The 21692-nt window shown below is 38.1% G+C and overlaps 1 protein-coding gene across 11 annotated transcripts in view; it reads left to right on the forward strand.

Moving 5' to 3' along the window:
* Window positions 1-21692, forward strand: part of ATF1 (activating transcription factor 1) — a 79288-nt gene that overhangs the window by 54874 nt on the left and 2722 nt on the right. For 8 of the 11 annotated variants that reach the window (XM_027036128.2, XM_027036131.2, XM_027036129.2 and 5 more), the window contains 3 exons: window positions 12317-12447; window positions 16295-16477; window positions 16563-16722. In XM_027036128.2, coding sequence (XP_026891929.1) covers window positions 12317-12447; window positions 16295-16477; window positions 16563-16722 — 474 coding nt within the window. Of the gene's footprint in view, window positions 1-12316; window positions 12448-16294; window positions 16478-16562; window positions 16723-19456; window positions 19577-21692 lie in introns of all 11 variants that reach the window. The other 3 variants (XM_053226229.1, XM_053226232.1, XR_003413110.2) reach the window with 2 other exon arrangements.

Here is a 21692-nt window from a genome sequence, read left to right on the forward strand (position 1 = left end):
CTATCCAGAAAACATACATACACTAACAAGAAAATATTAATAGCCCATACGAGGTGGCAAATGAATGAAGTCCAGCTGCTTTGAGGCCTCTGGGAACAAAAAGTATTTCCAGGATTATGGATTTGACAGGTTAGACATTGATGGTAAGTTCTTTTTGCAATCTTCTAGAAGTCTCCACACCAATGTTTATTTATAATTGGAGTCCTCTTATACCATGGTGGGTGAAGAAATGTTAAAACCAAAAAATGAGATTTGCCAGAAAGTGAGAAAGAACCTAGAGGCTCGTCTTGGAGCAGGCTTTTGCCATGTTGTAAGGACATCGTGACAGCAGAAGTCTGGCATTTAGGGGCCATTTTTGCAGAAGCAAAATCAACTTACCCACACATGGCCACAGTCTTAAAAATACAATATAAAGAAGGCTTAGAATTACTTATGTAAACTACATGGGAAGCATTGTCAAATATCAAATAAGCGTAACAAATCCTTTGGGATATTCCAAATCAAAAAGACTTTAGAACTTAATTTTGGGTGTGGCTGGCTCCATAGGTAGAGCATGTGACTCGATCCCAGGGTCATAATTTTGAGCCCCGTGTTGGATATAGAGATTCCTTAAAAATAAAACCTTAAAAAAATATAACTAAATTTTGGGGCACTCATCAAAAATATCAAATATAGGTTCTAAGGCACTTGACTAAACAGGATCACAGATCATTCTGAAACTTAAAGGAGTTTTCACAATATTACCAAAATCAGACCAAAGTCCAAGAGAACTTTGGTTTTTCCCTCTATTAAAACAACAAATTCTAATTTTACACCAGCTTACTTTTGATTTTAAAACTCATTTTTAGGGGCGCCCAGGTGGCTCAGTTGGTTAAGTGTCCCGACTTTAGCTCAGGTCATGATCTCATCTGTGAGTTTGAGCCCTGCATCGGGCTCTGTGCTGACAGCTCAGAGCCTGGAGGCTGCTCCAGATTCTGTGTCTCTATCTCAAAAATAAATAAAAACATTAAAAATTTTTTTAAACTCATTTTTTAAAATTATTTTAATCTTAACCAGTTGGATCACACATGATATAGTTGCTTTTCAGAGATTCCTCTACCACAAACCTACTACAGCTGTTTTTTCTACATTCTGATTTGTCCTATGTTTTTCATCTTTGGACAACCATCCTCATTTTAGAACAAAAAAAATAAATATTTCTCATGCCCTTTTTTAACACATCTTTCCTGGCACATGGAGATGTTTTATTCTTACTAGCTTTAATTACATATAGCAATTAGACTTCTTAACCCTTAGAAACCTTAATTTCTACTGCAAATTAAAGCGTTCTTAAAATTTGCAAATCAAAATTTCCAAAAACATGTCCTTTAAAATTGTCCAATATAGCATTAACATATCTAAATATCTTTTGGATTCTCCGTGATAAATGTTATTAATGTTGCAGTATTTTATCTTATTTGGAAATGATTTTGGTATTTGATGAGTTTAGTGTTAGTTAAATCATTTAATCTATCTCAGTAAAACTAAGGTTTTAGATTCTGCCACCCCCAAATTGGAGAAAACGGTTTAAGTAGACATAATATCACTGAAAAGTTCATTGATAAACTTTTATCTTGCATACATATATTTGTCTCTAATAATTATGTGTAGATTATGTACAGATACTTCATTCAACACTTAACAAAGTCAGCCATTATCCTAAGCTATTATTTTTTTGTTGACAGAGTAAGAGATAACATGAACTTATGTAGAATAAAAGTTTTCTATTTAATGTCGGTAACTCTAAAGCCATGTCTGTTTTTCAACGTTTTTTTTTTTTTTTTTTTTGGGGGGGGGGGGGGGACAGAGAGAGACAGAGCATGAACGGGGGAGGAGCAGAGAGAGAGGGAGACACAGAATCGGAAACAGGCTCCAGGCTCTGAGCCATCAGCCCAGAGCTTGACGCGGGGCTCGAACTCACGGACCGCGAGATCGTGACCTGGCTGAAGTCGGACGCTTAACCGACTGCGCCACCCAGGCGCCCCCATGTCTGTTTTAATTAAACCATCAATCTTAAACTAGATTTCATGTCAAATATTTTTTCAGATATATGAATTTGAAAAAAATTTTGTTAGTTTCTTTCTGAGAGTTTCAGAATGCCCAGTCCTTACAAATGCTTGCCTTTAAACCAACTAAATGGAGCTCTTTTACAAATTAATTTAAGCAATACCAAATAACTACAACACCTCTGTATAGACACATGTGAACATACAGACTGTAGAGACCTTGTAGCTTCGGTTTTAAAATTATTACCATGAAATGGGTGCAAAAAATAACTAGTTATAAAAGTTGGATCTGAGTTTGGGTTCTTTTTTGTTTTTTGGTAGATGGAATAAGTTAAGGTTATCTGTTTGAATGGCTAAAGCTTTTTCGAATATTTGTGGAGAAGACACTTCAGATTTGGATTTGACCTTGGCAAGGCAAATTCTTTTTTTTAAGTTTCTATTTATTTTTTTAAGTACTCTCTATACCACATGAGGCTCCACTCACGACCATGAGATCAAGAATAACATGCTCTTCGGACTGAGCCAGCCAGGCGCCCCTTGGCAAGTCAGGTTCTAAACTGCCTTCCCCCCTTTTGTTTTTTCCTTGATAAAAATTACCTCCATTGAATTTGCATTTTATTTTATTTTTTCTAAATTTATTTTGAGAGAGAGAGAATCCCAAGCAGGCTCCGCACCAGCAGCACTGAGCCCAGTGCAGGGGCTCAGACCCACAAATCATGAGATCATGACCTGAGCCAAAACCAAGAGTTGGATACCCAACCAACTGAGCCACTCAGGCACCCCTAAATTTGCATTTTAAAGAGATGGACTAGATAAGAGTTCCTAGAGAAGACCAGATAGAACATTGAACATTTATACTTTTTTTTTTTTTTTTAGTAATCTCTATACCCCACATAGGGCTTGAACTCACAACACCAAGATCAAAACTTGCATGCTTTACCGACTGAGCCAGTCAGGTGCCCTGAACATTTTACATTTCTTTTTTGTTTATTTATTTTGAGAGAGAATCTCAAGCAGGCTCTGTGCTGTCAGGGCAGAATCCTACGCGGGGTTTGATCTGAAACATGAGGCCATGATTGGAGCCGAAATCAAGAGCCACCCAGGCACCCCAATTATAAGCCTTTTGAGATAAATAGGGGAGGTTTGGACATTGGTGATCTTTGAATTGTTCTTAGAACCATACCTCTTGTCCTATAAATACTAGATTCTTAAAACAAGGACAGCTCTTTTTAATTCCTCAAAGAATTGGGTTGTTGACAAAAGGATACCAAAGTACTGACACCCATCCCCCTAGGAGAATGTTTTCTTTCTCTCTGGGTACATTTAACTTAGGGGAGAAGGCTTTTAAGAAAAACTATCAGGTTTATGGGGCGCCTGGGTGGCTCAGTCGGTTGAGCGGTTGAGTGTCCAACTTCGGCTCAGGTCATGACCTCACAGCCCCGCGTTGGGCTCCGTGCTGACAGCTCAGAGCCTGGAGCCTGCTTTGGATTCTGTGTCTCCCTCTCACTCTGCCCCTCCCCCACTCATGCTCTGTCTGTCAAAAATAAATAAACATTAAAAAAAATCTTTTTTTTTTAAAGAAAAACTATCAGGCTCTCAATATCAGCATCCAGTTTGGTCAAATTTCTGATTATAGAGTTATTAAGTCCTTTCAAATATCTTGTTAGGTTTCAGCAGGACAAACAGTAAATATTTCTGGCAACCTTATGGACCCAAGATGCCTCCTCAAAGAGGGAGTGAAAGGTATTAAGAATATCTAGAATATCTAGAGGTGGGGTGCCTAGGTGCCTCAGTTGGTAAGCATCTGACTCAGCTCAGGTCTTGATCTCAGGGTTGTGGATTCAGGCCTGCGTTGGGCTCCTCACTGGGCATGAAGCCTACTTTAAAAACAGAAGAAGAAGATCTGGAGTTACTCCCAAACACAGCCAAAGAAAGAAGAGACGGCCTCCTGTCCCAGGCAGGCAGAAAGCCAAGCCATGTTCTTAGGAGGTAACAAGAAGCAAAAAGAAAATAGTTATTTCCAGGAGAGAAAGGATCATTATCCACTGGGTTTGGATTTGGAAAGGAAGAGACAACATGAATTTTCATTTCCCTTCTCTCAACTCGGCCCAGGAGATCATCTATTTATAAAAACTCTTGAGGGTCCTCCCTAGTTTAAGAAATTCTTTAACTACAGCCCTCAGTTCATCCTTAGAGTAAGGAATGAGAGATACCTGAAGAGGATCACCAGTAGCCCCAAGTGGTCTTCTTTCAAAAGGTCATTGTCTTTTCAGAGTGGAAAGGCAGTTCAGACAGAAGCTCACTAGGATGAGTACTCAAAGGACAGAAGAGAGTGGCACGAATTACATCAGTCTTCTGTGTAGTCTTGTTTTAGATAATTTTTCTGTTTTTCATTAGCTGTTTGCCATGAGTCTTTTAATGAAACTATTTTGGGATTTTGAAATCTTTTGGAGGCCTCTTCTTGCCAATTAAAACAGGTAATCAGCCCTTGCTTTCAAGTGTACTTCTTAAATGAATGATCTTGTCTAATTCAGCATTCCTCATAACAGCCATCATAATTCCATGTTGTTTTGGTAAAAAAAAAAAAAAAATTTTGCTAGGTATCTAACTTCTGGGACTATAGTTCTTAAACATAAAATAAGCAGGTTTGCCAGAAGGTGGCACACTAACTCTAGATCTAAAGGATCTCTTGTTTTAACTAGGCCTTTGGGTTTCTCAGAGCCAAACTAATCCCTAAGAGGGACTTGCTTTGGGGTTGGAATTTATGGGTTGTTTTACAGTGTGCTTCACTGCACGGAAGTTTTCTGGAGATCAGTGGGTGACCTAGTGTCAATCTAACCTGTTCATTGACTAGCTTCTACTATGTTGAAAGTCTTTGAGTTAGGTGGTAAGTGCTGTAACAGCTCTTAAGTGATTTGACCTGGACCCACCAATTTTTATGGCTTTTTGGTTTCTGAAATCCCCACTAGCAATTACCTTTATTTACATAAAACAAGACAAACATGTGCCCCTCAGCACACCACCAGTAACTAAAACATGTCACTGCAGAGTGGTTAAGAGAAGTCTTTGTGCACTACCAGCAATTCCCAGTGTGAGCTAAACCAGCAGACTCTCATTCAGGGAGACTGTGGACTGGAAATTAATAAGACTAAACCAGCATACTCCAGTAAATGGGGACTGGAGACTGGAACTAGGAAAGGATTCCAAGGTGGAAGTGTGGTCTGAACCAAGGGCTAAGGGCTGGTGCTTCCTTAGAACCTCCTATTAGTCTAGCCTGATCCATTAATACTTTATTGGAAAGTCAGATCTGCAGCTTGAATGCAAAAAGAGCAGAGCTAAAACTGAGAGGGACTTACCAATGGCCCTTGGAAACAGGGAGAAAGATGGTGAACTCTGAAGGGTTTGCAGGGCTCGTGCCTGTGTTTTTCATTGTCCCCAGATACTGCCAGAAGTTCGTTTCTGATCCTGAAGCCACCATATCTGTTAAACAGAATTCAGCCACGTAAATTTGAAGGTCTAAGTGGCTTTATTAAATAATTCCTAAATTGGGCAGATCCTATCTAGCAAGTAGAGGGGAGCCAAGGAGCTATACAGAACGGAAGTTTTTGTTTTTTTAATGTTTATTGATTTTTGAGAGAGACAGAGACAGAATGCGAGTGGATTAGGGGCAGAGAGAGGGAGACACAGAATCCGAAGCAGGCTCCAGGCTCCGAGCTGTCAGCACAGAGCCCGACGCGGGGCTCGAACTCACAAGCTGTGAGATCATGACCCGAGCTGAAGTCAGACACTCAACCAACTGAGCCACTCAGGCACCCCCAAAACAGAAGGTTTTTAAAGGAAGGAGGGTGGGGCAAGAAAGTTTTAGCAAAAGAACAGTATTGTTCCAGCAGGGTATCTTTCTCTTAGTGGGAAGAGCAGTGGTTCTTTTGATGCAGATGACCTTGTCCTCCTCTGGGAGAAGGAGAGGGCCTGTGTGGCCCTCACTGGTACTGATCTGAAAAGCTCTGACTAGTAAAGACTACATTTCTGGAAGAGGTTTATAGATTAGGTATTAAGCTCTGGGTTGGGGATTTGGCCTAAGTGATGCCATTTTGGGCCTGTGGTTTTCTTTTTAACAATACAAATACATGAGCTGAAACCAGAGTGAGAAGCAGAAGCAAGCCTGAAAACCAAAGTGCACACGTTGCTTTAGGTCTACTGCAGGAAAGGACTCTGAACCTGAGAGTTTTGTATTAAGCTGGGATTCCTGCAGGAGGCTAGAACATCTGAAAGGAAGCTTCCCCCCAAAGTAAGCTTTCTGCATTATACCAAATTAGGATCAACCAGATATGAATTCAGAGTGAAAAATCATCAAACATACAAGGAAATAAACCATGATAAGTGAGAATCCATACAAACAATATATAATCAACTCAGAAATGCAGGAAAAGTATTTGATAAAATTCAGCACCCATTTATAAATTTTTAGCAAATAAATAATAAAAACGGGCTTCCCTAGCACATATAGACCTAAGGAATTGAATGAACTACACATACGACATGCAGTGGCTCAAGTCCCAGACTGAACAGTAATTACCTGGTGCACATATGGACCAGATCTGAATAACACTGCAAAAGCTTTGAAAACTGAAATGACATTGGAACCACAGTCCACTGAATGCTGGTCAAAATCAATGGCCTGGACACAACTAGGTTGATAGCCTGCTAAAACAAGAATATCAAAATTTCTCCATAGGATTTAAACAAGATCCCAGAGTCTGGTATCATAATATTGAAAATGTCCCATGTCCCAAATTACTTGGCATACAAAGAACCCAGAAGAATCTTAACTTGGCATGGGAAGATTGTCAGCAGATGCCATCTCCTAGATGACACAGATGTTGGAGTTATGGGACAAAAACTTAAAGGAGCTATTAAAATGTCCTAACAAGTGTGAATTCTCTTGAAATGAATAGAAAGTTAAGAACTCCTAGCAAAAAGTAGAAGCTATAAAGAGAACTAAATAGAAATTTTAGAGCTGAGAAATACAGTAACAGAAATAAAACCTCATTGGATGGGTTGAATAGGAAAATAAAGATGAGGTAGCTTCAAAGATAGTTCATTGGAGATTATCCAGTCTGAACTAAAGATTAGAAAAATACACTAATTTCCAGAGACTTGTGAGACAATACCAAAAGTTTTAATATTTGTGTCATTCGAGTCATAGGAGAGGAAGAAGTATGTTGCAGAAAAAAATATTTAAAGAAATAATAGCTGGAATGTTTCCAAATTTGGTGAAACCCACAGATTCAAAAAGCTCAGCAAACACTAAGCCATAGATAAACACAAACCCCTCCCCAGACAAGTCATAATCAAACTGATGAAGACTAAAGACAAAAATCTTGTGCACAGAGAAAAATGACATTACTTTAAAGGGAACAGTGTAAATCACTATAGATTTCTGATCAAAAACGAGGCTAGAAGGAAATGAAATACATTCTTTTAAAAATTTTTAAGTTGGTTTATTTTGAGAGAGAGAGCACATGTCTGCATGCACAATTAGGGGAAGAACAGAGAGAGAGGGAGAGAGGGAATCCCAAGCAGGCTCTGCACTGAAGCACAGAATTTTAAAGTGCTGAAAGAAAAGAATTGTCAATCCAGAATTTTTTATCTAGTGAAAATATCCCTCAGAAATGGGAGGTGAAATAAATATTTTCAGATGAAGGAAAACTAAGAGCAGTCATTGACAGCATACCTGCTCTAAAGTAACTGCTAAGAGGGGCGCCTGCGTGGCTCAGTCGGTAAAGTGTCTGACTTTGGCTCAGGTCATGATCTCACGGCTTGTGAGTTCGAGCCCCACGTTGGGCTCTGGGCTGACAGCTCAGAGCCTGGAGCCTGCTTCAGATTCTGTGTCCCTCTCTCACTCTGCACCTCCCCTGCTTGTGCTCGCTCGCTCTCCCTCGTGCTCTCTCTCAAGAATAAAAAAAAAGAAAGTAACTGCTAAGAAAGCTCTTAAGATAGAAATCTGGAAGGTTAAGAATGAAGAAACAGCAACAGCAAGATCTGGGCAAGTATAATGAACTATTCTCCAGTTGAATTCTTTAAAATATGTTTGGTTGACAAGAAAATATGGCATTGTCTGATGGGGCTTTTAATGTATGTAGATGTAATGCAGATGTAATGCGTAAGACAACTATAACATAAGGGGGGAAATAAAGAGACTCATTCTGGAGGTAAGGTTTCTAAGGTTCACTTGACATGGTAAAACAGTGATTCTAAGTAGATGAGGTCTATTAGAACTCCTTAGAGCAATTACTAAATTATATGAAGAGATTTTGTCAAACATGATGAATTAAAGTGGAGTTCTGAAAACTCTTCAAATCCAAAAGAATACAGAAGACTTTTTATTTATTTATTTTTTTAAGTAAGCTCTATTCTCAGTATGGGGCTTGAACTCATGACTCTGAGGATCAAGAGTTGCGTGCTCTGGGGCACCTGGGTGGCTCAGTTGGTTAAGTATCTGACTTCAGCTCAGGTCATGATCTCACAGTTCATGGATTCAAGCCCGCATCAGGCTTTGTGCTGACAGCTCAGAGCCTGGAGCCTGGAGCCTGCTTCAGATTCTGTGTCTCCCTTTCTCTCTGCCCTCCCCTGCTTGCATTCTGTCTCTGTCTCTCAATAAATAAACGTTTAAAAAAATTTTTTTTGCATGCTCTATCTACCAATTGAGCCAGCAAGGCACCCCCAGAAGACTTTAAAAAAAATTTTTTTTTAAACATTTATTCATTTTTGAGAGATGGAGAGAGAGCACGAGTAGGGGAGGGGCAGAGAAAGAGGAAGACACAGAATCAGAAGCAGGCTCCAGGCTCTGAGCTGTCAGCACAGAGCCCGACATGGGGCTCAGAACTCATGAACCATGAGATCATGACCTGAGCCGAAGTCAGACGCCTAACCGATTGAGCCACCCAGGCGCCCCCAGAAGACTTTTTTAAAAACAGAAAGCAGGGATCCTGGGATGGCTCAGTTGGTTAAGCATCTGACTATGGCTCAGGTCATGATCTCACGATTCGTGAGTTTGAGCCTTGCATCAGGCTGTCTGCTGTCAGCGCAGTGTGTGCTTCAGATTCTTGGTTGCCCCCCTCTCTTCCCCTCTCCTGCTCACTTCTTTCTCTCTCTCAAAAATGAATTTAAAAAAACATAAAAAAAAAACAGCAAATAATTGGTAGGTCAAATGATAGCAATAATTAATATTTAGAAGACATGGCTTCAATTCATTAATTGAGATTATAAAACTATAAGCCAGTATTACTCATGAATATAAACACAGCAAAATAAGAGCTTTAGCAAACTAAATCCAATGACACATAAAAGGTATTACGCATGATGAAAAAGTAGGATTCATACCAGGAACGCAAAATTGGCTTAACATCTGAAAATCAGTCAACGTAATACATCATATTTATAGAATAAGAACAAAAAAATGTATGATCATCTCAACAGACACAAGAAAAAGCATTTAACAAGTCCATTTGATAACATGCTCATCAAACAAATAGAAGGGAGCTTTTCAGGGGCGCCTGGGTGTTTGACTCTTGATTTCAGCTCAGGTCACGATCTCACAGTTAGTGGGATTGAGCCCCGCATCAGGTTCCGTGCTGAGCATAGAGCCTGCTTGGGATTTTCTCTTTTCCTCTCTGACCCTCACTTGCTCATGCGCACATGCACTCTCTCAAATAAATAAAGAGGGGGGTGCTCTTCAGCCTAATAAAGTACATCTATAAAAGCCCATAGCTAAGCATATTTAGTGATGTAAGAGTGAATGTTCTCTCCCTAAGATCATGAACACAACAAGGCTGTGGATGTCTGCTCTCACGACTTCTACCTAACATTGTATTCAGGCATTTAGGCAAGAAAATGAAATAAAAGGCATTCAGATTGGAAAGGAAACAATTTGTAGACGACATGATCTCATATACAGAAAATCTTAAAGTACCCACTAAAATAAAGTAACGAGTTCAGCAAGGTAGCAGGAAACCTTACCATCTATTGATTCTTTGGCACATAGGTGTCTTAATTTCTGTACTTTAAAAAAATTTTTTTTAATGTTTACTTTTGAGAGAGTTGGGGAGGGACAGAGAGAGAGAGACAGAATCCAAAGCAGGCTCCAGTCTCTGAGCTGTCAGCACAGAGCCCAACGCAGGGCTCGAACCCACGAGCCATGAGGTCATGACCTGAGTCGAAGTTGGATGCTTAACTGACTGAGCCACCCAGGTGCCCCTTCTGTACTTTTCTTTATACTCCAAATGTTCCATAACTTAAAAGTGAAAAAGAACTGGGCGCAGCATTCCGCAGTCTCATGCTAGGCTGGCTGCATAAGACCACACAGACATCTTGTTAAAGGGATTCTGGAGCTCTGTCCTGACCTACTCACTCAGCTGTTCGGGGTATCAGATGGGAATGTGGATTCAGTAAACCAAACCTCTCCAGGCAATTCTGATACAAGCAGGTTTAGGAACCAGTGTGACTATTCTCCAAATGCCGAACATGGAGTCCTATAGGACTGCCCCTCCCTTATTCTCGATGGGGAACATCTGTTGATACAGTCTACAATTTTTTTAGCTTTTGGTGGGAAGATTGTCCAGAGTAAGGAGACGGTCTTTTTCAGTGTGGAAAACATTTTTCAGTGTGTTATAGAAGAAGAGCTGAAGGAACTGGTTATCTGGCCTCAAATAAAGAACTGTAGCAATTGTCAAATGTTACAAAGTAGGGCATGGATATAGAATTTTGGTTAAGCTTAAATTTCTTCAGCTTCACTGGGTGGAACCAGCTTTTGGTCTAAATAAGTAAGGGCTTAATAATTGAATGGTTTGCTATTTTGAAGTTGTAGATGACTTATTCCCGGAAATAGAGGCTGTTAGGAATGCTAGGGCATTCCTGCATAGGCTGGAAGGTTGGCATAAATAACATAAAAGATCCTTTTCAATGATAAGGGTTTTTTCCCCCTTTATGACTATTTTTTGTTTTTTGGTTTTTTTTTTTTACAATGAACATAGAAATATTAAGATTTCTTTTTTTCTTTTTCTTCTAGAAAGAAATAATGCTTAATTGTCCCTCTGCCCCCAGTTGTGTTTTGGAAGTTCTTTCTTTTCAGCAAAGGAATCTTTTTCTATCTCCATATTCCTGTCATAAGTGCCATTTTACCAAGTCTGAGGGATACCTGTGGGATTATATTTACTTCCTGTTAAACAATTTTATTGAGGCGCCTGGCTGGCTCAGTCGGTGGAGCATGCAACTCTTGATCTTGGCGTTGTGAGTTCGAGCCTCACTTTGGGCGTAGAGATTACCTAAAAATATTAAAACCATAAATAAACAGTTTTACTTATCACTAGTATTGTGTGCTTTTTATAGTAGAATTCTTATTTCTTATTGGTTTCTTAAAACTGTGGGCTTCTCACTATAGAGTTGAAGGGTGGAAAGATAAATTTGGTCTTTTTATTTGTTTTTAATGTTTATTTATTTTTAATTTTTTTTAAATGTTTATTCATTTTTTTGAGAGACAGACTGAGAGTACAAGCAGGGGAGGGGCAGAGAGAGAAGGAGACACAGAGTCCGAAGCAGATCTCAGGCTCTGAGCTGTCAGCATAGAGCCTGATGCGGGGCTTGAACTCATGAACTGTGAGATCATGACCTAAGCCGAAGTCGGCTGCTTAACCAACTGAGCCATCCAGGCGCCCCAGTGTTTGTTTATTTTTGAGAAAGAAAGCGAGCATGAGTGGGTGTGGGGCAGAGATAGGACACAGAATCCAAAGCAAGCTCCAGGCTCTGAGCTGTCAGTGCAAGGCCGACACGGGGCTCAAATTCATGAACCTTGAGATCATGACCTGAGCCAAAGTTGGACACTCAACCAACTGAGCCACCCAGGTGCCCCAGATTGGGTCTTTTTAAATAAAGGTCACTATTTAGAAAATGAATACTGTTCTTGTTAATTAATAAAATACCTTACAACGGAATCATCTGTCTTGTAGGGGCAAGAGACATTTCATACCTCTGTAAGGGCCTTGTACCTGTGTATTTGTTCATTGTCTCTTTTCCAGGAGCCGTAAACTTTAAAGCATAACTCACCTGCAGTAAATCATTACAGTAGTCTGTGCTGAACTGAGTGGCTCCTTGACAAAACAGTTAAAATGTCTAGTAGATTATTGTACTTCTAACCTGAGATTGAAAAGGTTTGGCGGTTTGTTTTTATAAAGCTGTCCTCATTACCAGCATTAATTGAGTTTTATTTTTCACAGAAAAATTTTGAAAGATCTATCCTCTGAAGATACACGGGGCAGAAAAGGAGACGGAGAAAACCCTGGAGTTTCTGCTGTCACTTCTATGTCTGTTCCAACTCCCATCTATCAAACTAGCAGTGGACAGTACAGTACGTATAGGAATACGTTTTTCCATGATGGATACACAAACGCTAAAGAAGTGGTGTATAGAAAGACTGTCATGCTTTAATAGTGAGGATAATTAGTTGAAGGTTAGCATTTTGAGCCCAAAATAATGCAGAATACCTTTTCAGCATTATCTCATTTACTCCTTACAGCAACTTTGTGAAGTAGGCAGTTATCAATTCATGAGGAAACTGAGCCTTAGAGAGGTTAGACAATGTCCCTAAAGTTACCACACAGCTTGTAAGTGATGCTTACTTTGGAGTTTTGACAGATGCATGGAGTTGTCTAAACACCACAGTCAAGATATAATTTCATCACCCCATGGAATTCTTTGTGCTGTCCATTTGTAGAGGATTTTTCCTCCCATTCCTAACTCCTGTTCAAGTCTAATTGACTCTTGCCACAAAATCTGTGTCCCGTCCCCTCACGTCTCACACCTCCAATCACCACCATTACCCTGGCTTATACTCCTATCTGAATTACTGCAGTGCACGTCCACTTGGTCATTTTGCTTCCATTCTTGCTCTCGTCTTCCATACTGCAGCCAAAGCAGTTTATTTAAAATGTCCATTAGATCACACCACTTTTGCTCCAGTGACTCTCCATCACCCCTAGAATAAGTCCTATAAGGCTAAGTTCCATTCAAGATCTGGCCTCACTTACCAAACTCCAATCTCATCTGCCACTGGCTAGCATTCTAGCAACACTGACTTTCTTGGAATTTCTCCAACATGAAACTTGTTTCTGCCTCAGGATATTTGGGCTTGTCACCCCACTGCCTGGCACATTCTTCTCCCAGAGTCTCATGTGGATGGCTTTTACATCCTTACTTCTGCTCAGGTGTCACTTCTCAAAGAGACCACTCTTCATTAAAATGTGCTCTCTTTAGTTAGCTTTCTTACATTTTTCATAGCATTTATATGTAATTATTAAAAAGTACATATTTAATTATAGATTATACATAATTATAGATCAGTTTATTTATGATCTGTTCTCAAAGATAAGTTCCCTGAGAGAAACAACTTTGTCTTGTTCACAGCTGTATTCTTGGCCCGGGAGGCCCTGGCGCATAGTAAGCTTTCAGTGAAATTTGTCATGAATAAGTTATTTAAAGAATATGTAAAAAACACCTCAATGAGGACACATAAGAAACTGAGAACAGTGGTTGCAAGGAAGGAGACCTGGGAACAAAGATCAGAGGCAGTTGAGAAGTTCACTTTCATTTTAAACAAAACTGATTTTTCTTTCCATACGCATCCATTACTGTTTTCAAAAATCTTTTGCTTTCTTTGTTTTAAATTTTTTTAATGTTTTTATTTATTTTTGAGAGAGAGAGACAGAGCACAAGCAGGGGAGGGGCAGAAAGAGAGGGAGACACAGAATCTGAGGCAGACTCCAGGCTCCAAGCTGTCGGCACAGAGCCCGATGTGGGGCTTGAACCCACGAACCATGAGGTCATGACCTGAGCTGAAGTTGGACACTTAACTGACACCCCAAAATAAATACAATTCAAACTGGTGTTTAAGACAGCATGATCCAATAGAACTTCCTTGCTGAAAATGTTTTATATTTGCATTGTCTAGTATAGTAGCCACTAAGCCATGTGTGACTGTTGAGCACTTGAAATGTGGCTCGTGAGACTGAGGAACTGAATTTCTTATCTTGCTTTCAGTTAATTAATAGTCCTATGTGACGAATGGCTACCGTATCAGTGTAGATTTAGAGTAGATTCAACCAGATAAATATACATGTTAAAAATAGGAAGATAGGTTATAAAAATGAAAACAATTCTGTATTATTACATATGTTTAACATCAAAAGATGTATCTCTCGGGGTGCTTGGGTGGCTCAGTCAGTAAGCGTCTGACTTCAGCTCAGGTCATAATCTTGCAGTACGTGAGTTTGAGCTCCGCATTGGGCTCTGTGCTGACAGCTCAGAGCCTGGAGCCTGCTTGGGATTCTGCCTCCCTCTCTCACTCTGCCCCTCCTCTGCTCATGTTCTGTCTCTGTCTCTCTCAAGAATAAATAAACATTAAAAAAAAAAAAAAAAAGGATTGTACTTATTTCAATTATAATATATGAAATATCTCCCTAAGTTTCTATGTAGTTTTCATAATTCCTAATTTTAATTGTTTTAGAATAAGCCATATTAATATGTCATAATTTTTAACGTGCTGATATGCTACTTTTCTTAAAGAATTTTTTAGGGGTGCCTGAGTGCTCACACTCTGTCTGTCTCTCAAAAATAAATAATAAACGTTTAAAAAAATGTATACATATGTGTGTATGGATACACATTTTGATGTGTGTTAATGTATCAGTCTATATGAACATAGGAAATGATTAGGAAGAGGATGTACATCAAAAATGGTTACCCCAGAATAAGGGTGTGGGGTGGCCAGTAGAATAAATTGGGATAGAGAATAGGACTTTTTATTTTACTTATATATTTACATTTATATATATGTATATATATAATGTGTGTTGGAGAGAAGGCGATTGAAAACAATTGCTAATATAAGTTTAAAACAAATGTCTGCATCTAAAAAATCTTAAACTGTCATTACTTCTAAAGTCATATAAATTAAAGTATGTAGAATATTTGTTGTGTGGTAGTGGATGAGAGATAATTATATACTCCTGAAAAAAAATATTTTCAATTAAAACATACATTCAGATAAGTGTGTTTTGGCTTCCTGGTACCCAGAGTATAAAAGGAGAAAAAAAGTTGCATAATTATAATCTGATAAGAGGGCACAGAGATGAGGCATTAGAGTCTGAAGGGGATTTATTACGTGGGATTGCATAATGGTAAAATGTTTTCCATTTGATCATATCTTATGGGTGTTTCATGTAAGGTTTGAGAGGAAAGCATTAACATAAGTATAATTCATTGAGGGGGCGCCTGGGTGGCCCAGTTGGTTAAGCATCTGGCTCAGGTCATGATCTCACAGTTTGTGAGATCGAGCCCCGCGTTGGGCTTCTGCTCTTCTGCTCTGCGCTGACAGCGTGGAGCCTGCATGGGATTCTCTCTCTCCCTCTGCCCCTCCCCTGCTCACTCACTGTCAAAATAAACAAACATTAAAATACACACACACACACACACACACACACACACACACACACACACACACATATATAACTCATTGAAAAATGCTGTGGGGCACATAGTAATGTGACCTCTTTCTCATGACAACCTTATTGGTGATTTTCACTAGGAAGTAACTTGAATAGATTACATTTTTAAAATATCACTTAAGTAAATAACATTTAGTACAATTTAATAGTGGTTACCCCTAGACAGCAGAGCTCAGAAACAAAGTATGAAGATATATATATTTTCATTATGTAACCTTTTATCCTCTTAAAAATTTTCCCATAGGCATAGGCCCGTTTAATCTATTCAAAAATATTTTTAAGCTTATCATCTTTTTAATGCTTCTTTTGAATAAAAATACACAGTGTGTTAATGTTTCCTTCTACTGATTTTTCCTTTAAAAGTTAGCCATTGGTACCCTCTCCTAATGTTCCAGAACTGCTGTGACAGCATTAGCAATTAGCATGCAGTGCTCCATTGAGCCCATAATGTGTTTTGACTAATCTACAGTTTGAGACTAAATTTAAGATTAGTGCACCTGAACTATAAAATGTTATAAAGAAATGCCATTTTATTTCTTTTACATATAGTTCACCCAAAGTAGTTAACAGTTACCAAGTGGAACTGCATTCAGACCTGTTTTAATAAGTAGTGGCTGGGTTTTTTTTCACCAATCCTTTGCAATTAGTGTATTGTACAGCCTTACAATAGCTATGTTCTCTCTTTGGTTAAAGTTGCCATTGCCCCAAATGGAGCCTTACAACTGGCCAGCCCAGGCACAGATGGAGTACAGGGACTTCAAACATTAACCATGACAAATTCAGGCAGTACTCAGCAAGGGACAACAATTCTCCAATATGCACAGACCTCTGATGGACAGCAAATACTTGTGCCCAGCAACCAGGTGGTTGTACAAAGTAAGTATGTTTAAGTGTCTGTGGAAAACATCCCAAGGTACTTTCAAAGACACTTAGGAATTAACTCACTCTTCTGACCACACAGCTGCATCAGGAGATATGCAGACGTATCAGATCCGTACCACACCTTCAGCTACTTCGCTGCCACAGACTGTGGTGATGACATCTCCTGTGACTCTTACATCTCAGACATCTAAGACAGATGACCCCCAACTGAAGAGAGAAATAAGGTTGATGAAAAACAGGTAGGTGGTAAAATTGTGCTGCCAGAATGGGTAACGTTTCTGTAAATCTCAAAACGTAACCAGGTGTTAACTGGAATTGTGAATTAAAAATGAGAGCGTTTGGGGTGCCTGGCTAGCTCAGTTGGTGGAGCACAACTTTATCTTGGGCTTGTGAGTTTGAGCCCCACACTGGCCGTAGATAGAGCTTACTTTAAAAAAAGAGAGCTTTATTTTACTGAGTGTTATGTTGTATCTAGTTCATTTCCAAAGGATCCCATTGCTCAATCTCTTTACTTAATATATGACCTAGAGTTCTTTCATTTTTATTTTGTCTTTTGAATAGTACTATTAAGCAGAGCTTTTCAAACAATATATTTTGTTCTTGCTGGGCTGACAAAAGTTAAATGAAAATAATAATTTGCTGCTTGCCATTGACAGTGAGAAGAGGAAAGAATTCCTAAAAAACTGATGGACACAGAAATGCTAAAAATGAATTTTACCCATGAATATATATCAGTGATTTAACCTCCAGAAACATTTACTTTCATTTTAAATGTATTTTAAACATAGTTGTATCAGCTATATGTACATCAGCCATGAAAACCACCAGTTCTTTGAGAAAAAGAATATAATGGGTACCCTTCTGTAGTGAGTTTAAGGGGAAAAAAAAGAGAGAAAGGACACTAATAAAAACTATATTAGGAATCAAAAAGGGTAGATACCCACATATAAAACAAATATTTAAAAAATTACAGGATTCTGTTTTTAACTCCTCTAAGTTAGAAAATTAGAATAAAAGGATGATTTTCTAGAGCAATAAAAATGATCATACAAGGACCAGAAGGATGCATTTAATTACTTCAAGATAAAATGTTTCTTTACTAAAAACTAAGGGCGAGCATCATTGTAATGAACTTAGTAACATGGCAGGGATTGTCCGTTGTCTTGGAGCTTCCAACAAATGCAATAAGACAAGGATCTGAAGTAAGTTATGTAAATACTAGAAAAGAAGAGCCGTGTTTTTTTGTTGATGATATGGTTGTGTACCTAGGATACCCAAAAGATTTGTTAAGAATTACGTGAATGAGGCTTCTCTTTCTGATAATATGACCTCGCTATGTAATATTATTAAAAGCTTGATGAAATATAAAAACCACCCTTTTAAATGATTGGATGAGCCTCCAGGGAAGTAAGAGATATCTATTGAGGTTAGGAATCAATCAGAAGCACAAGACCATGAAGTTCATAAGCACTGAAGCAACCCCTGTATAATCTGTAAATAAATGCATATCTTTGTGATTGGTATAGCTTTGGTATGCAGAGGGGACTAGGGGCAAAACCTGGGGTCTGGGGGAACTGGATCAGAGATTGTTATTCTTCATGAAGTCAAGACCCAAGCATGGTTGACCCTTGAACAATGGAGGCGTTGGGGCGCTGACCCCCACCCCCATGCCATTGAAAATCTATAATTTTTGACTCCCCAAAAACTGAGTTGACTAGAATCCTTACTGATAACATAAACAGCCAATTAACACATATTTTTTATGTTATATGTAGTTATATATACTGTATTCTTACAACAAAGTAAGCTAGAGAAAAAATACTAAGAAAATCATAAGGAAGAGAAAATACATTTATGGTACCATATTAAAAAAAAATCTGCATATAAGTAGACTCACACAGTTCAGACCCGTGTTGTTCAAGAGTCAGCTGAAATTTAAAAATGGTCTGGGTCCATAGTTCCCCAACTTTTTTGGAAGAAAGCAGTCTTAACACAGCCTTTAACAAATTCCCATACATTGAGTTCTAACAAATACAAGTTGAAAAATCACAGACTGTCCAAGGAATTAGGCCTCCATCATCATATGTGCCAAGCCTTTATGTTACTTTCACAAAAATCTTTGAGGTGTATATATTATTTCCAGTTTTTCTGAGATGAGGAAACTGAGGCTTAGGTTAATTTCTTTGCCCAAGGTTAAACTACTCAGTAAGCGGTAGAGGTAGGATTTAAACACACGGGTCCAGGTTTCAGAGTCCAAAGACTTAGATATTCGATAATACTGCACTACCTTTCAGGAGCAAGAGTCATCAGAAAGAGCACACAACAGAACAACTTTTGTAAAGCCTTCAGTTATCTGTCTACTAGATTTAAAGAAAAAAAAGGGTGTCCTTGAAAATCATCAAAGATCAAGAGACTATAAAAATGATAAAAATTGGAAAAGAAAAAATAAAATCGCTCTCCGTAGCAAATATTCATCTGCTTAGAATATCCAGGAGATCATGTACAAAGTATTAGAAAGCTTGAAAAATAACCAGCATTGTACTGGAAACCTTTAACCATTTAGTAGTAAAACAAGAACAGAGGGTATTATGAGGATTTAAATGAAAGGAAATCCTTACCTACTATTTTTTATATAATTGCCTATTTTTTAAAATGGACTTACAGAAAAATTATTAGAAGTAATGAATTTATAACATTGCTAAATATAACACCAGTATTCAAAAATCGTATTTCTTTACATCAGTAATGGTTTGGTAAATAATTATTTAAAAGACACCATTTATGTTATCAACAAAATATCAGAGAAGAAATCTAACAACAAAAGATCTCCAGGACAGTTATGAAAAATATTGTACAATGTCTTTGAAAGACCTTAAGGAAGATCTAAATAAAATGGAGAAATAAATACTATGTCCATAGATACGGAAACTCAGTATTATAAAGATGACTATTTTTCCCCCAATTGATCCATAGATTCAATGCAGTTCCAATCAAAACCTAAACAGGTTGTTTGAAGAACTTGACAAGTTGATACTAAAATTTATAGAAGAGTAAAGGGCCAAGAACAGCCAAAATATTCCAGACAAGAATAAGGTGAGGAGGTGTCAAGTTTTATTTAAAGCTGTGGTAATTGAAATAATGTGATAGTGGCATTGAGGGAAAAAAAAAAAAAATTGACCAATGAAATAGCTCAGAAACTGATCCATGGACACAGGACAGATTATTGGGGGAAGGAGGGACTCTTCAATAAATGGTATTAGGATAATTATTGATAAATGAAAAAATACTGGATTTCTTCCTCACACCATACACAAAATCATTGCAGAGAGATTAAAGACACAGATGTGAAAGATGAAATTTTGAAACTTTTAAGTGAAAATACATAATCTTATGGTTTCAGGATTAGGAAAAGATAACTTAAAACAATGCACACCCCTCCCACAAACATTAACACAAAAGATTAATGAATCTTCATTAAAATTAATAATTTCTGTTCATCTATAGAGTGAAAATACAAGCTCCAACCCTACAGAAGATACTTGAAACATATCTAACAACAACAAAAAGATTTGTTAGAAAAAACCAAAAATATCTTCTAAGTTATTAAGTACAACCTAATGGAAGAAAAATTGGCAAAATATATGAATAGGCATTTCTCAGAAAACACAAGTGGTTAATAATCGTATGAAAGATTATTCACCCTTATCAATCAGTAATCAAAGAAATGCAAATTAATACCACACATTTAGTTACCATTTATCCCCACTGAATTGGCAAAAATCTTCAAAGTCTAACCAGGAAGTGGCAAGGATTTGAAACAGTGAAACTCAGAGACTGCCTATGGCAGTGAAAGTTGGTACAGTCACTTTGGATTAATTGGCCTTATCTTGTACAATTGACCTGGATATGCTCTATGAGCTGTTTCACTCTGTGTATGTGACTGAGACTTTTGCAGGAAGTATGCATAAAAATGTTCACAACAACAAAAATCAGGAAACAACCTGAATAGTAACAGAATGGACACATAAATTTTGGTTGTCTTTATTCAATCTGATAGTGTTCATGTGTATTGATTGATCACTGTAACATGAATAAGTATTAGGAAAATAAAGTTAAGTGAAAACAAGTTGTAACAGAATACATAAAGTGTCATATTTTAAAATAAGTTTTAGGGGTGCCTGGGTGGCTCAGTCGGTTAAGCGGCCGACTTCGGCTCGGGTCATGATCTCACAGCCCATGAGTTCGAGCCCCGCGTCGGGTTCTGTGCTGACAGCTCAGAGCCTGGAGCCTGTTTCAGATTCTGTGTCTCCCTCTCTCTGACCCTCCCCCGTTCATGCTCTGTCTCTGTCTCAAAAATAAATAAATGTTAAAATAACTTTTAGAATATAAGCAAACTAAATTATATACAATTTAGAGATGTATAAATATTACTGAAACCATGAAAATAAGTAAAAGATTGAAGCTAGTAATTGCTTCCGGGCAAGAGGCAGGGGTACGGAATCAGGAAATAGCACAGAAATTTCTTCAACAGTATAGATCATATGTTCTCTTATTAAATCAGGTGTTGGGTTTACATGTGTTCATTTTATTTATTATTATGCTTCATAACATTACACCACATACAGTCTTTTGTGTGTATAGTATATCATAATAAATTTTTTTAATTACAGTGATTTATAAGGAAATTTAGTAAGTTTTTCTACTATGAATTACCATCTTGAAAATAATAATGGGAAGTAATATTCGCATTAGTGGCAAAAAATCATAAAACCCTTAGTAAACTCAATAGGAAGATCACATTTAAGTTTATTTATTTTGAGAGAAAACTAGAAAATGAGCAGGGGAGAGGCAGAGAGAGAGGGAGACAGAGAATCCCAAGCAGGCTCCACGCTGTCAGCACAGAGCCCAATGTGGGGCTCAAACTCACAAACCATGAGATCATGACGTGAGCCAAAACCAAGAGTCAGATGCTTAACCAGTTGAGTCACCCAGGTGCCCCTAAAATACACATAAATTTAATGTGATTCAAACTAGAACCTCTTTAGATCTCCATGGAATTGGACAACATAAGATGAGAGTTTACATGAAAGAAAAAAGTATTCTAGAATGGTCAAGAACAGGAACAGGAAGAGGTTACTTGTTCCATTAGGCATTAAAACATACTCTCTAAAACCACTGTAATCAAAACTTGGTATCAGCACAGGAGCAG

The sequence above is a fragment of the Acinonyx jubatus genome, chromosome B4 (assembly GCF_027475565.1).
Source record: "Acinonyx jubatus isolate Ajub_Pintada_27869175 chromosome B4, VMU_Ajub_asm_v1.0, whole genome shotgun sequence".
NCBI lineage: Eukaryota > Metazoa > Chordata > Mammalia > Carnivora > Felidae > Acinonyx > Acinonyx jubatus.